Source organism: Lucilia sericata, unplaced genomic scaffold (assembly GCF_015586225.1).
Source record: "Lucilia sericata isolate MDLA Ls3-8-SP2 unplaced genomic scaffold, ASM1558622v1 Contig000894F_arrow, whole genome shotgun sequence".
Lineage (NCBI taxonomy): Eukaryota > Metazoa > Arthropoda > Insecta > Diptera > Calliphoridae > Lucilia > Lucilia sericata.
Window position 1 is genome coordinate 117,501 of NW_023994883.1, and position 17,707 is coordinate 135,207.

The window sequence follows — 17,707 nt, forward strand, 5'->3', positions numbered from 1 at the left end:
TATGTAGGATGCCTCTTATAGGTTAGTGGGTATTGTTCTAGTCTGTCTGTCAGGAGGTTGTTGGTTCGATCCCCACCAGAATCTCTGGTAAAGGAGCTTAGAAAGCTCCTTTGTTTAAAGCAATTAAAACAAATTTGTAAATTTTTAAAGACTTGTTGCTGGTTAAATGTAAATTTTCATTATCCTTAGTCAAATGCATCATGACAATAAACCAATTTATTTTTGTATTGTTCGTCTTTTTAACATTTTATTGTTTTTGTTGTTCTTTTTTTATTTACAGCCGTTGTTGCGACAAAAAAAGTTGTGGAAACCGCAATGAAACACCATCAGATCCTGTCATTATTGATCGGTAAGTAATAAAATATACTATTTACAAACAATTGCTGCTGTATGCAGCAGTTTTATATATAATATTTATTTAAGTAGTCTTCGTATGCTTTTATCATATTTTATAAAATTGCTTTCAATGTTAATACGCAGACATCGATATAATATCCCTGTAATAACTACTAGTGTATATATTTCATCCTTATGCAGGATATACAAGTTTGTTGTGTGTTTTTGTCATCTTCCTTTCGAAGTTGACATTTTAAGCAGCTTTTCATTATAATAAATATCAGACTTGCTACTTGCTCTTTATATAGACACAATACTTCACACAAACACATGTAAACACCAGCTCCTTGTGCTCGAAATCATCAAGCATGATGAACAGAAAAATGTTGAAAACTTTCATTGGTTTAAATTATTATATTTAACGGAAAATTTTAAATTATTAAATTTAATATAAAGATAAAACTGAAAGTTTTAAATAATTTCAAAATTCCAGTTAGATTAGGAGACGGAAGAGAGTAAGAAATACGCTCTCTGTATGTCTTTAGCTTGAGAAAATAAGAGCATAGGAGTTAGATCTTGGCCGATATCTGTATATCAATTATATCTTTCTATTTAATAAAATAACAATAAATACTCTCTTTAAAAGGCTCTTTAAAAGAAGAGAAAGCTTTTAGAAATAAATTGAAATATTTGGTGAACTACAGGTGGTATGAGTAATATTAATTCTAGTTAATTTGTTAACAATTTAGTACATACTCAAATAAATAGTTAAAAAAAACTTTCAAAAGATTGAAATTTCAAAATTCTATAAAAAAACACTAAAATATTTTGCCCTTAAACTTTAAGGGATAATTAACCTAAACTATTTGACAATTCCTTATTACAACAATCAATATATTCGCTAAAATTTTATACAAAAGTTGTAATATTGTTGTTGTACAAATTCCAGTTACATCTTTGTCTCGTTGTATTTATAACCATACTTGTCATTGTCAATTTTGTTGTCACGTGCCAACAAATTATGTAGCATCATCATCATCATCATTGGAATACATCCTTTTTGCTTGAAACATTTTACCCGGTATTGATGTGGTATAACCGTGTGTAACAGTGTGTGTGTATGCGTGCTAGTAAGTGTGTAAGTATAGCGTGCAATATGTCGATAAGTTAACCACCGTGTTCATACTCTTTATTTCCAATTTTTATTTCTGCAACAGAAAAAAATTTAAATATTACTTGTTTTTCATTATTGTTATTATTATTACAACTATGACTGAAATACGTACATACACAGATGCATGCGATACGTTTGTATGTATGTAGTACATTTACGTAAAAATTTTGTTATAAATTGCCAACGCATGTTGTCACTTGTGTTTAACATGAAATGGGGAAAGTCCTTCATACATTTTTATCGGTTAGTTGTTCGGTTAATTGGTTACCAAATATAAAACAAGAGATGTAACCAACAACAACAACTACTACTACAATAATATACATAAAACCATTAATATACTAGACTTCATACCTAAAAGCAGCAGCAGCAGACAACTGACGCAATACACGTGAATAGCCCAACGTTGCCTTCTTCTTGTTAATGGTTTAGTCAATTTTCTGTTTTTGCCTAGGTTTACGTCTAGGTTAAAACTAAAACCTAAGGGTTTGTAACAAAAGGCATTTAATTAACTTAAAATTATATTTATCATAAAATTTTTTGGTATGTTAACAAATCGATTTTTTTTATAATTGAAAAAAAACTAACAAAAAATTTTAATTTGAATAAAATATTTTTCATCTAAAATAAAAACAAACTTAAAATTCTTTTACAATTATTCAAACTAAATATTTTATGTTTAAACTAAATGCCAAAAAAGCAAGAAAAATGACTAAATGTTTTTATTATTTTGCCGGCAATATAATATTGCTAACTGTTGACACCTCACCCAATCATACTAAAACTTCCATGTACTTTTACTGCAACGTCCAGGGCTGCTATTTTAACATGTTCACCAATTATTTAACATTTTTATCATATTTGCATATTCAGTTGTTGGTTTTTCATGCTATCTTTAAACACCCTACAATAAGTTACACAAATAAAGTAAATGCTTATATTTATTTAAAGCAACTATTTCTTTTAAAAATTATATTTTTAAGAAAAAATTTCCTTCTTTAACTATAATTAAAATTTAATTTATTTAAATTAATTTTATTCTTTATATTATAAGATAATAATGCACTTTGTTTTGTGGCCATGACCGACTACAATTTTTCTTTCCTTTAAACGCCAACACATGTACTATAAATGAACTTTACCTTTTTTTGTGGAACATATTCTACTCGAAAAAAAAACCATATTTGCAAATAAAATAATAATAGTCCTTCACTAGAAAATGCATTTAGAAAATTAAAAAAAACTCTGTGTTGCCACCAAAAGCTTGATAAAATAAACAGACAAATTTACATAACAAACACTCAAAATTTTTTGACAGTAATATGAATGAAAAGGATAGATATTTGCTGATTAAAAAATGTGGCATCATCTTAGTGGTAGTTCACACAAAGTAAATTTTGTCGCTTCTACATTCGTCTGTATCTGTAATCCTCTCAAAAAACGTTTCACTACACTAACCTCGGACTTACTCATTATGGAGGATTCTCATCCTGCTCTTGATAAGATCACTCATCGCTTAATTATTACAAGTTGCCCTATGTGATTCTCCCAACAATGTTTTTATTCAGTCCTTGTTGCATCGAAGAGATTTGCATTCGTTAGGTTAACTTCCTGTAGTTCCCTAATCGATTATTCCGGAGTGGCAGTCCAATATAGTCTTATAATTCAGAAGAGTACGTATGGGATCTAAACGCAATATGTAATGAAACCATCACACATTGAGAGAAAATACTGATGGAAAATTTGACAGCCGTATGGCTCTCTCCAGTTTGCAAAATGATTAAAAACACAAGCAAGTCGCATTAGATCAGATTTTTATGTAAACACATACAAAAAAAGTGAAACAGCTGTTTCCATCTTACTTTGTTATTGTTTTATATCAATCGTGTATATACAAAAAATATAAATCATACGACTTTTGTCATACGGATGGAATTTCATTTTACTTTTACATTAGACTTTACCTACGTACATTAGACTTTACCTACGTAAAGTGTGATCGTGTGAAGGGCCCTTTAACTATTCCAGTATTACAAAGATGAAATGTCAATTTTGACATACGATAGCATAAGTAAAAGTAAAGTCTCTATCACTGAAAATACCAACAATATTTCTTTGAGTCTAACAAAAAGGTATTATTAACAAAGTGTATAAAAGTTTTGTCATCATTTAAAACGATTACACAAAAATATTATAAAAAAAAGTCACGCGATATGCATGCAGTCAGAAAAAAGAGTCAACTGCCAGAGAAAAAACAAACTAAAAATGGGGTGAATATTTTAGTAGACTCTAAACAACGACACCAGAACCCGCAACTAAGCTCCAATTATACAAAAGGAAATGTATATTTAGTATAAAACCATGTGTCTGTCTGTCTCTCAGTCTGTCTGTGAATAGGCGAATTACGGTATACATATAACAAACTATTTAGATAATTGCAAAAAATATTAAAGAACCAACATTGCAATTACAAGAATATTAATCTAAATTATTATTATGTAATATTATTACAAAAAAAAAGGAAAAAAGGCTTAACACCATTATTTAGCCACACTTAAGCAGCAAGTCAATAACTGCTAATTATAAACTTGAAACATTTCTATTATTAAAAAATAGATTAAACAATTTATTAAAGTTTAAACTAATAAAATTTCTTAACACCAGCTGTCCAAAAGCTTTAAATTATTTCCCTTTACTGAGCTGCTGTTAAATTTAAAACCTACTACTACTACAGAAAAAAACTCCCATAATTTTAAATCAAATCAAACAGTTGACCACAAAAAACAGGCAGAAAAAGCGAAAAAAGTTTACATGATGAAACCACACACCGTGAAATGCGAACAATACTTAATACAACAGATCACAGAACAGTGATCGCAGAAGACAGTAGAAACAGTAAGGTGAATCCTTACATTCATTTAATTCTTGAACTCACACGAAGCGCATATTTTCAGCGCCCATATAAAAAAAAACATTGGAATAATTTCAAGTCGCCTTTAAATACATTAAATAAAAAATGATCCGAAAAAAGCATAAAAAAAGAAGACAAGATGATGACAATACTCGCATAGTCGTAATAATACAAAAGTGTCGTCTTAGTTGTAGTCGTGGAACGAACCACCACCACCATCACTAACAACAACAACAAATCATAAGAAATCAAAAAGTAACAACAACAACAACTCCATACAATATACAAAAAGTGATATTGAACTGATGGTTTAAATGGGCCGCCGCCGACACTCTGTGATCGTCACTGTTATTATTCTACGCATAATTTGAAATTCGGTTTTTTGATTTAATGCAATTACAATTTTGACTTTTCTTCGCTCTTTTCTGAAAAAGACCAAAATAAAACGACAACGAAACAAATTCATCAATAAAACATGTGTGTGCAAAAACAAACAAAAAAAAAAAAAAAACAGCTAAAATATCGTATAAAAAGCATAGGAACAGAAAAAATAAAACTTCCTTTTGGTCAAAGGAATTGGGTTGATTTAAAGTAAAAAATTGCAAAACCAGTTGTGAACATTTTAGGCCCCGTTGTTTGGCGAATAGTATTAGTACGTTTTAACTACTAGAGTTGGCATGAGGGTCTCTTTGAAGGTACTTTTTTGGAAATTGTTTAATTTTACACAAAAATATACATGGAATCTTCAAATCAGCTTAAATAGGACTGATAATATATTATATAAGCAAAACGATCTGGATTGGTTGATGGCAACTTACGGGTACTTTTTAAAGATGTCATAATAGATTAGTCAAGAGAACTAATTGCCTTTGTACAATTAACATTTTATAAAACAAATTTCGAAGTCCTAGATCAACTGTTTATTAATAATACACAAAACGATCAGATCGATTAATACGCAATTTAAAATAATATTTAAAGTACTTTTTTCAGCCCTTAAGTACCAAATAAGGACAAATTCAATAAAAGTTTTGGCAAACCACTTTGTCGAAAGCTTTTCTCGTTTAGATTGTTTGTTAGTTTTCTTAATGTTGTAGTTGTTGTCCCTATTGCTACTCGTTTTGTTTATTTGTTATTATGTCACACAGTCAGATCAGACCAGACCGTCTTTCATGTTTGTTGCAAGTTGCTTAGTATAAATTACAGTTTGAGTTATTTTGATAAAATGCTGTTTGTAGTTGTAGTAGCAACAATTGTTATTGTAACAATGCATAAAAACAACAGCAGCAGTTGCAAAAAATGAATCGAGGAATAAAAAACAACAAGCTACGTTTCTTTTGTTTTCGCAAAAGCTGGGTGACAAGTCGCCAGCCAGCCTACCAACAAACTTTGTGGCTGGCAGTCAGCCAGGATGGATCGATCGATGGATGGTTGGTTGGCTGGTTGGTCTAAACGTTGTTAACGTTTGATCGTAATGTATAAGTGGCAGGGACCTCCACTGAAGTTTGCGCTTTACGCGCTATTTGCAACACTACTCTACATGAACATAGATCAAATCACTGAATCACCGAAACGATGGCATTAAATAAACCAAACTGAAAATATACAAACAAAAAAATATTAAAGAAAAGTAGCAATAAGATGAGGATCAGTTAGTTGTGCTAAAAGATTTATCGAAAGTTTGGTTGTTGGTCGCTAAGGTTGTGGACAGATAGAAGGATGGCTGGTTGTTGGGATGGATGAATGTAGATAGTATTTTGTTTAAGGATAAGTGATGCTTTACAATGCTTTGGAATTGTAACACGTGCTAGATTATAACGAGATGAACTGTTAACAGAGTAACAAATATTAAAAACCACAAATATTCGAAAACAAAAACTTAACTACAAATGTTGCCTGAATGTTGGGTCCAACTGTTGCTACACCAACACTCACTTACCTACTGGCTTATAGTTGAACAATATATGAATTAATTTGATTCGTTTCGAATTGAATTGAATTGATCGTTTCTTTATGCCGAAATGGTTTATCTAGTAGTTTTTGTGCATTTTTCTTTATAAAATAAAGCAAACTATTCTATTTTTTTTTCATATTGTTATAGATTTATTTCATTTTTGCAATTGGTTTGTGTAGTTTTGCCGGCGGCATTTTTAAACAAAAACAAAAAATTAAAAAAAGTTTACCTAGATTTTTTAAGCCACTGTGGTCTCTGCTGATTGACGAGTGCTAAGATGCCGCCGACAATCTTTTTCAAGTAACGATCATCGCCATTCTCAACTCATCATCATCATTATCATTGTTGTCGTAGTCTTCGTCATCATCATCCTTAGAAACAACGTTGTATGTCGTCGTCGTCAACAACAATGAACATCAACATGACAAACATGGTTGCTTGCTTGGTTGCTCTAAAAGATTTTCTTTAAAGTTTCTAGCTACGAAATGCTTTTACTTACACTTTACAAGCAACAGCAATTGCAGCCAGCATCAGTAGCAGCAATAATATAAAAAATTCATATCTAAAATGCATAAATACATGTACATTCTACATACTTACATTTAAACCAACATGTTGTTGCATTCATATCGTAGTTTTGAAGTCCACATGATATTAAGTACAACGTACTGATCTCATCGATACACACTTGAATTGACGGATTAACCATTTTCGTCAATTCGAGTTTTTTTCTTTTTTGCTTTTTTTTGCGCACATTTTTGGCTTGTTAAAGAAAACTTGGTTTGATCATAATTTTATTGTATTAATATGTATGGATGTGTTTGTATGATCGAGTCTAAGTTTTAGTTGGAAGTGGTGGATATACATCTAGTTATTTAGTACTATTTGAAGTATGACAATAACAACATATATATCCCAGTAAACAAAATATATTTATGTTTTAAAGTGATAAATTGCTGTTCATTATAATTCTTCATATAAATGAGCTTTTCCCATAATTTCCATCTGTGGGGCCTCCGGTAGGTTAGTGTTCTAATCTAGTAGACCGGAGGACGAGGGTTTCGATTCCCATCTGAGGCACTGGTAAAGAAGCGCACTACATTCCCGTTAAAGACCTAGGTGTATTTCTTCGGATTTGATACATCCTCCTTTCAAACTAACCAACTAACTTCCAGATCTTTAGAAAGATCAACCAAAGAATGTCTATCAATCTTTTTTTATGCTTGTGAAACTCAATATGCAATTTACAGTTTTTTCCATCTGTACTTTTTCATGTAGAAATCAAGTTGACAAAGCTTTCTTTACTTGCTATTCAAATTGTTCACTGGGTTATCATTGTGTTTGATTTAATGGAAAAAAAGAATTGTGATGAAAATTAATAATTATAATTGTTGAACGTTTTCGCCTCTCATAGTCGAGTATATGTACATATGTATGTGCGTGAAACATTCCAATGTTTGATTTGTGATGATGATGTGTTACATTAATCCTAAAATACAAACAATAACGCGCACACTCTCTCCATCTATCTATGTATATCTCTGGCACATTCAAAAAAGTGAGTGACAATCCCACAAACTGACAGACAACAAGTCTCGCTTATTCTGCCTATAAAAATTTTTAAAATACATACATATAATACAAATCTTTAAAAGTATGGCTGAGAATTGTTTATGGTTTATGTTGAATGGATGACTTGGCGTTCATCATCAGAGAAAAACATTTAAACGAGATCATTAAAAAAAAATTCAATTGTAATTTTATTGAAACGCAGAATAAAGATGATGCTGCTTTCGTTAGCTTCTACTTACATAAAATTTTTCCAATTTGCAACTGTTTAACAAAAAACAATAAATAAATATATCGAGCGTTAAATTGCCAATCAACAATTATAGTGCCAGAGTAAAGTGTAAGTGTAGCAAAAGCTGTACAAAGTAGATTCTTTTTGTTTCGCTCAAAAGTGAATCCAACAAAACATTTAATTAATATTCCAGTTATGGGATAATTACAAATCTTTGCAAACATTACTAATAACATCACGTTGATTAATGAAATCATTATGTGTTGTATGATAAAATGCAATAACAAATCACAAAATTATAATGAAAACTCACTACGAGGCAGATTGTACGTACAACCAATAAACTAAATAAATATACACAATTTAAATGTCGATAATAGTTAAACATCTTTAAAATTGTATTAAAAAATTGTTTTATTTGTTATGCTGACAGACATGCCTTTAAAGACAGACAAACAGACGTATAGACAGAAAGATAGTTTGGATTTTTTGTATTGCCTTAGCCGCCACGTATATAATGGCTTTGGTAGTAGGTTATGTGACTAACTGGCTGACGGACTGTGTAAAGCATTCACGGCACACTTCAAGCAGTTGCCGCTTACCATATTAGTGGACATCCCTGGAGCAAACTTCAACTGATTTGCTGACTGCTTGTTTAACAGTGGCAGACATGAGGACCACCCAAGTAGCGTAATTAGCTAGATTGTCTTAGTAAACTTAAAACAACAAAACTTAACGAGTTCGAGCTGATGCTGCTGCGGCCTGAACATGGTTTTAGTAAAAACGAAATAACTAAAATAAAAAACAAAGTCAGCTTTAAAAATGCACACAAATAAATATATATACTCTATATACATATATATCACTTTTTATATATACATATATATATGTATATGTACATATGTATGTCTGTATGTATTTATGTTGTTGTGATTCTTTGTATTGCGTCAAAATCCCAACAGCATGAATTTGAATCCCAAAGCAACCCCCAAATATATAACCATTTATCATTTGCCTCAAAAAAGCACCCTTTTTTCAACTCTAGTCTACAGCTTAATTTTGGGGGGTCATAAGGGAAGTTCAGCTTTTCTCTTTACTTTAATAAAAATAACAAATTTTGAGTTTTTCTTTATTAAAACACTCATAAAATGAGCATTTTTTGTCAGAAATCCCTCTATACACAATTAATAAACATTAACCGGTCAACAGAAATGTTTCTTAAAGATACCAACAAAAAAATCCCTAAATACTATATTCACTCAAGAGAAGCAACAGTATATTTAGACTCCCCAAGGACTTTCACTTTTCTTGCCATAATACTCTCCCACCAAAAAGTAAGAGTGTTTTTTATAAAAAAAGCTTTCCTTGACATCAACAACATCATCATTATCAAGTACTACGGCCATCATAATGATAACATCAACACAACGGTATAAACAAATACAAGAAAAAGGATATATCAAGTCCTTTGATAATCATGTTGTTGATGTTTTCTTTTTGGCCACCAGGAAAAAAATCTAAGGAATTTCCCAAAACAATACTCACACTCTCTCTAATACTTTGATAACGTTAGAAAAGTGTTTGAAAAAGCTTAAACTCTAGAAAAAAACAAACAAAATGGTGGTATCGTTTTAACTATGGCGTAACTGTAAATGTTACACTCTATTATTATTGTTGTTTTCATTTTGTTTTTATCGATATCCTTAAAATAGTAGTATTGGTCTATACATTTTTTTGTTTTTGCTTTGCAATTGTAAAAGTAAATTTTTTCTTTATATTTTTTACCAAATTTCTTTAAAGAAATATGCCTTTGACTTTTGTTGCTTTTGCATTAAATATTTAAATTGTTTTAAATCAAATTTGACCTTTAAATTAAAGGTCAATTTAAAAAAATTTTACCTATTTCTAAATTAAAATCACGTTTTTCCAAAAACCATTACGCACTTCATTGATTTTAGACGTTTTTGTTTCCTTGTTAATAAGTATAAGAAAAAAAGAAGAGAAAAGACTTGAAAAGAAATCAAGCAAATTAGACAGACAGATAAATTTAGATTTTAACATACAATCATTAAACGTGTCTCTACTTTATTAGTACTAATAAAGCAATATAATGGAAATAAAAAGTTTTTAATAGTGATTTTTTTTATTAAAGTTAGACTTTTTAAACTATTTCAGAAACATGTTCTGAATCCCTAGAAAAGGTAGTCGATTTTGTGATGTGCGTTCGTATGTTTAATGCAATAAACTTTCCAAAAACCACAGATTTCAAATTATATATCAATTTATCAGACTAAAGTCGAGAATTTTGCTCATAAACATCTTGAAAATCGGCAACCTAATATAAAAATAGGCTTTGGCTAGGAATCGCTTTTTGTTTGTCTAACATTTTTGTTGTCGTTCCGTTATAAACATTTCGAAAATCGTTCCATAAAGGCGGACCGAACGGTATATGGCTCAGAATCACTTTATGAGTCATTTTCCCCACATTCTTCTAAAACATCTGTTGTCGTTTCAAAAAGTCGTACTTGTTCATACTCTAAATTAGAAAATGATAGGTTTTATTCAAAACTTTTTAAGAAAATTAGCTAATTATAGCTTTCTAAATCATTTAAATATTTACTGGGTCACTTTAGTCTCTAACAACATAAGTCCCAATATCACAACATACTATTAAAGTTATAAGGACTCAAAAACTGAAACTCATACTTATAAGGAGTGTGAATGTCAAATGGCACTTCCTTTTTTTGTCATACAAAATAAATCGAACAGATGTTTGCCGGAAGGCAATTAGTTATTTACACTACACGTAGTATAAATACATAAATATGTAACTGGTAGTAAATATTTGGACAGCATCCTCTGTTTATATGATTTGTATGTTATGTTTTTTTTTTCCTGTTAGATTTGTTTAACAATTGAAATATAGAATACTAGTGCCAGCCAGCCAGCCAGTCAGCCACCAGAGTAGTAAGTATCAAGTGCACCCAAATGTTATAAACCCCAGGGCGACAAATTGAATTCACACGGATAAATAATTTGCCTAAAGGACCAACAACCAACAACTACCAACACATTGTTTGATAAAATATTGCACAGCAGGCTATTTTATTGCAGTGTCCTTGTTGTTTTTATTTAATTCTTTTTTTTCTTCGTTGGTTCAATTTTCCCTCTGTTTTATGACAATTTAAATTGTAAAAAAAACAAAACAAGTAGCTGCAATGATGATATCAAAACGCCCATTTTTCATTGTATATCCCTAGTAAAAAAGTAACAGAAAGAAACTAAAATGAGCAAATGTTATACGTAACACATATGAGTTGATATCTAAGGCAGCAATCCTAGCACTAGGATTTTTACACATCCTTATGAATAAGTGGTTGTATGGCAAAAAAGAAATTAAGAGGGTTTATTAATGAAATAACATTTAAAGTATCCTTTAACTCTGCAGGAATCTACATAAATATTTAACTGTTCTTATTGTGTTGGTTGTTTTGTTTAGAGAGAAATCAGTTCAAGAGGGGAGTTTTATACATATTTAAGTAGTATTGTATTTGTTGTGTGTTTTTTTTTTGTACACTTTTTTTAGCTAATTTATAATAAATTTGACATTTGTTTATAATTACCTTATTTCAAGTACTAATTTATGCTTCTTCTACTCTTATAATGTGTCATTTTTAACAAATTGACACATAAGCATTTCATTGTTTACCTTTTTCTAAAACGTTAGGTATTGAGAAGGTTTGAAGGAAAGATAGAGAAAGAGAGCAATTGAAATATCCATGAGTACTATATGAAAGCATTTTTTATTCTGCTATATCATCGGGATAAAGAAATTATAATAAAAATAGGTTTGTTTACATCAAACTCTACGTTTAACGAGGTTTAGGTGTTTTAAAATTCAAGTACATACTTGGTTAATGTATATAAACGTTTCTAAATTATAATGGCTATTTGGTCGATTTGTTTATCTTACATTTTTTTGTTAAGTGTTGAAAACAATTTTGATTTATACACACTCCATGAGTATCAATGTTATCATTATCATTCTAATAATTGTAGAAAACACTTATTTGACACATTGCCTCACTAATTATCAAATAGTAAAAACATATACATAAATATTCAAATTTCTATGAATATTAAAAATATTATTTTATGTTTTCTTTGAAATAGATATTGAAAATAATAACTATAAGGGATGTAACAGAATTTTTAAAACAAGTACTAAAACATACTCCCAAATACTTTAAATCTAGTGAAATACATAATTTAAGATTTGAACAGTTGTGTTGTAAAAAAAAAAAATATTGAATAAATTTCAGTATTGAGTTTTTTTCTCTTTTGTTCTTTTTGTATTTTTGGTGGTAGACTAAATAAAGTGTTTGGGTATTGAATTACAATTGTACTCCTTGTAGTCATATGTATTTGTATGTATGTAATTGTTGAAAAGTGAAATTTGAATACCAAAGTAACTTATACTAGAATAGATATAAATATGTAAAATAGACAAAAATTATTACGCTTTAAATCCTGTTCCCAGCCTGGAAATCTAGTTTTTTACATAAAACATTTCTTTGTTAAGGTCATAAATATTTCAAATGTAGATGTTTTTATGATTACTTTAAATATCTTACAAATTATATTTAAATGCTTGACTTTAAACCAAACTTAAGGAGTCGGGTGTCAAATTTTTAAGGACTTTTTTATGGTGTAAAGAAATATTATGACAAGCACTAAAATAATTAATGTTTTTTGTTAAAAAAAGAACTAATTTTATCTTTACGTTCTTAATTTTCTATTTGTAGATTTTTCCTGAAATTCTTTTTGAAATGTAATCAAAATTGCTTAAAAAATGCTGGAAATCCTAGAGATATGCGTAGATTCCAGGTAAGTTTTATAAGCAAAATCTAAAAATCCTTTAAAAATAATCTCCAAATTTAAATTTAATGTTGTTTTTTATTAACGTTCTATTGCAGGTTGTCATAGCCACTCAAGTGAGTGTGGAGGGTCCTTTGCTGGCGATTTCGGATAATATGTTTGTGCATAATAACTCCAAACATGGTCGTAGAGCCAAACGTTTGGATACAACGGAAGGTACAGGCAATTCCTCTCTGTCCATAACGGGACATCCCTTAGCGCCTGACAGTACCTATGATGGTCTGTAAATCAAAATTCTATTCAATTATTATTTTTTTGTTTACATAAAGAAAAGATCGACTAATATGTTGCAATTTTAAGTTTTAGTAAAGTATAATTTTGTTAACGAGTTTCTTTTGTTAAAGGTTGTAATGGATGTATTAAGGTTTGATTATAAATGGAGGCAAATTGCGACATTCTTTAAACATTGAAGCTTTGTTCTTAAATTAATGCCTTAATTTGTCTTGACACAAAGTGTGAGAAATTCATTTATTCAACCGATCGTGTAGTTATTTTTGTTTGTTGTAATTCTCATTTAGTTTATTTTCTTTTTACTCTAATTGGCATAATAACCCCGTAGACCATATTAAAGCTATTCGTGACTTTTGTTAATAAAATAATGCAAAATAAACTAATAAATGTTATTTTTGCTTTCCAATATTTTAGGCTTATATCCACCGCTGCCTGTTGCCACACCCTGCATTAAGGCTATATCACCAAGCGAAGGCTGGACCACTGGTGGTGCCACTGTCATCATTGTGGGTGATAATTTCTTTGATGGTCTGCAGGTTGTATTCGGCACAATGCTGGTATGGAGTGAACTGATAACATCACATGCCATACGTGTGCAAACACCACCCAGACATATACCCGGTGTAGTCGAAGTGACATTATCCTATAAAAGTAAACAGTTTTGCAAAGGTTCACCCGGGCGTTTTGTTTATGTTTGTAAGTTTTTAAAGATTGCTTTGAACATCTAATTCTAGACTCTTAAACAAATCTAGAATTCCACTTTTAGATATTAATTAATCGTTATTTTTCTTGTCTGTTTAAGCAGCCCTTAATGAGCCTACTATTGATTATGGCTTTCAACGACTGCAGAAGTTAATACCCCGCCACCCTGGCGATCCAGAAAAATTGCAAAAGGAAATTATTTTAAAAAGAGCAGCCGATTTGGTGGAAGCTTTGTACTCCATGCCTAGGTAAGTTCTTCAAAACTATATTTTCTGCTAATTTATATTAAAACAAACTTTCTGCTTAAACCAATAGATCGCCCGGCGGTTCAACCGGCTTCAATTCATATGCTGGCCAATTGGCAGTGAGTGTACAAGATGGTAGTGGCCAATGGACCGAAGACGACTATCAAAGAACCCAGTCAAGCAGTGTTAGTCCTCGAGGCGGTTATTGCAGCAGTGCTTCTACACCCCATAGTTCGGGAGGCGGTTCTTATGGTGCTACAACTACGGCAGCTACAAATGGTTATGGTCCTACACCAAATATGGGCACATTATCCTCTTCACCCGGCAGTGTTTTCAATTCCACATCAAGTCAGTATAGCCAGACAACAAATTCTTTTTTTTATATTTAAGTGGTTTTTGATTTGAAATTTCGTTTTCCTTATTTTGAGTTTGCAACTTAATTTGGTTTTGAATTTAAATCATAGTTTCTTTCTGTTCATTGTTGTTTATTAAGAAACTTTTCGTTTGTTTGAAAAACTAAACACAATTTTAAAACAAAAACCATGAAAAACATTAAAAAGAAGAAAACAAAAAAATACTTAAACATAAAAAAACCTAAACTGTTATATAAAACCAATGCTCAGCTTGTGCATTTTCGCCATTAATTCCAACAGTGTCCTCAACCTGGCATCAGGCTCTGGTACAACATCATCACTCGCATCCACACCACTACCATCATCCGCATCAGCCTTGGCACAATCCAGCCGTTTCAGCAGCCACAGCGGCCGTTTAAACAGAACGAAGATCGAACGTCCCAACAGTCGGCACTGGTCCTGAACAACGTTATACAAAAACGGGGTAATGCAACCATAAAATCCTTTAAATGTCATAATCCTAAACTACATACACTACAATAACCATTAGCTAACCATACGTCTCTGTTAAAAGTCAATAATATATAAAATATCAATTCATATATAAATTAAATGACTACTGAAAGCGTTAAAAAAAGATCAAATTGTGTTAAATAACTAAAAATTTAAATTAAACTAACTAACCAACCAAACGAATCCAATCAACTAAACCGCCATTGACCGACCGTTCATCATTTGAGACTATAAACACTGAAACACTTTAATAGAATAGCTACTATGATTTCATTTTTTATTTATTTTATTATTTAGTTTGGTTTTTTATATTTATTTAGTTTTTTTATTTGTATTTTTATTTTAAATCAATTTAAATTTAACAACATTTACACTTGCATTGAAAAATTATTTGCTACGAAAATTGTAATTCCAAAAACATTTTGCACTTTTGCAACATTTTAAATAGTTTTGCAATATCTAGCTGTCAAAATTTAAATAACAGATACAGTGAAAGAGAGAGAAGAAGGAAATGAAGACACCCAGCTGTTTATAAGAAGCAAACTTTTCCCAAAAATAATGTTAAATGTTTTATAGTTTGGAATAACTAATAACAATTTCGTATTTGCGATGAAATTTATAATATTTATTAAATTTTGTTAGAGAATTTCGCTATTTTCAATTTCACTGCAAGTGTAAACGAGTTTATATGTATACATATTTAGTTTGGTTTATATTTTTAGTTTTACATTTTATTTATTGACTTTGCTTTATATTTGTTATTCATTTTTGTGTGTCTTTTTGTGTTTTTATATATTGCAGGAGTTAGCAGTTTGAGTTTTAATCCATTCACTTTGCCCACTTGCAATACACAAGGCTACAGCAGTTCACAACTAGTGACGTCAACAAAATAATATTACTACTAATAAATGACGATGGGCAGCTTTTTAAAATAAAACTAAATAAAATCTACTGCTTACTAAAAAATCGTCATTCTTTAAAAAAAAAAGACACACAAACCGTGCAATATTATTATTGTCATTTATTTATTTTTTTTTATTTAATAGTTTTGTTTTACAATTTCTGTTCCCTTTAACACACTAACTTTTCATAGACATGATCAAAACAATAGCAGTTATAAAATCTAAACAAAAAATCTTCTAATTTGTTTGTAAATATTAAAATTTTTAAATATTTTTTGTTCTTTCATAAGGTTTAAGTAGTTTAATTGAATTCATATGAAATTGTTAACATTTCACATAATTTATAATGTGTATTTTTTATAAAAAATAGTGTAAACTTTAAAAAAATCAAAAATCCCATAACAAAAAGAAAATTTTTAAATAATTGTATACGACTTATTAAATGCCCTACATAATTGTATACATGCAAATTAATCAATAAATAAACAAAGTAACATATAGCTAGTATGTTTGTATTTCCAACATAAATAAAAAAATATTAATAAATTTTAAAGTAAACATATTAAATATTATTAAAATTACCAACGATACTAGTAATAAAAGTTTAAAATCACCAACTAATTCACACAAACTTTCAGCCCTATTACCCTACTACTTACTTTCTTCTTAGTAAGTGGGTGGTATAAGGTGAATATTTTAGGTATCGTTATTAATCTGCATATAAAATTAATAATTACATAAAAAACATACTACAATTAGAATTGTTTAATTTGTATATCAAAAGTTTAATGCGTAACAACAATAAAGAAAACACATTCACATATTAAAAATTTTTTTAAAACAGTTTTCACACAAATAAAATAAATAAAATCAATAAAACAACATTTTAAAATTTCACCATAACACTTAAAATACAATATCGTTATAATACATATCGTTAAATGCGTTATACATACTTAATTAATTAAATAAATATTTAATAAACAAATTCACTAAGAACTGTAAAATACATATTAAACAAGTTAATGTAATTAAGTAATATTATTAAATAAATACCAATTCAAAAATGTTGTACATACAGAAATACATAATAAATTAATAATATATATAAAAACTATGTATTTGTTGTTAAAAATTTATATCATTTATATTAAGAAAAAGTATTTGTTTTTTTTTTATTAATAAATAATAAATTCAATACATATTTATCTCTTAAATAAAGCTACATTTAACGTATCGAATCAACAATTTAATTAAATTTAAGCTTTTTATAGTTTTAAAACGTTTAAAATATTATTGAATAATCTGTAAAAAAAATATTATATATAAATACATATCTTAAAATAAATATTATATAATTATATTTACTACTTAGTTCATTTTTTCGCATTAAGAAATGAATAAAAAAAAATAAAATGAAAACATTTGGTAATATTAAATTATTTATACTTAATACATAACTAAAAATTGTGAGAACATTTAGTAAAGTGTAGAAATAAAAATGTTTCTATAAATTTTATTTCGATCATGGAGATACAAATAGTTTTAGTAAAGAGGCTTTAAATGATGTCTTTAGACTATAGATTAGACCTCAGACAAGACTATGGACTTGACTATAGACTAGACTGTAAACTATATTATAGACTA

At 29.3% G+C, this 17,707-nt stretch overlaps 1 protein-coding gene across 5 annotated transcripts in view; it reads left to right on the top strand.

Annotated features, from left to right (window-relative positions):
• Positions 1–17,035, top strand: part of LOC119608885 (transcription factor collier) — an 18,957-nt gene extending 1,922 nt beyond the window's left edge. The window contains exons 2-9 of one of the 5 annotated variants that reach the window (XR_005231880.1): positions 281–349; positions 12,982–13,063; positions 13,153–13,333; positions 13,760–14,041; positions 14,151–14,295; positions 14,363–14,640; positions 14,916–15,129; positions 15,960–17,035. Coding sequence is in view for 3 of the 5 variants with exons in the window: in XM_037963460.1 (XP_037819388.1) it covers positions 281–349; positions 12,982–13,063; positions 13,153–13,333; positions 13,760–14,041; positions 14,151–14,295; positions 14,363–14,640; positions 14,916–15,064 (1,186 nt within the window). In the remaining 2 variants the exon portion in view is untranslated. Of the gene's footprint in view, positions 1–280; positions 350–12,981; positions 13,064–13,152; positions 13,334–13,759; positions 14,042–14,150; positions 14,296–14,362; positions 14,641–14,915; positions 15,901–15,959 lie in introns of those variants that run through there. The other 4 variants (XR_005231879.1, XM_037963462.1, XM_037963460.1 and 1 more) reach the window with 4 other exon arrangements.
• Positions 17,036–17,707: the final 672 nt, after the last annotated feature.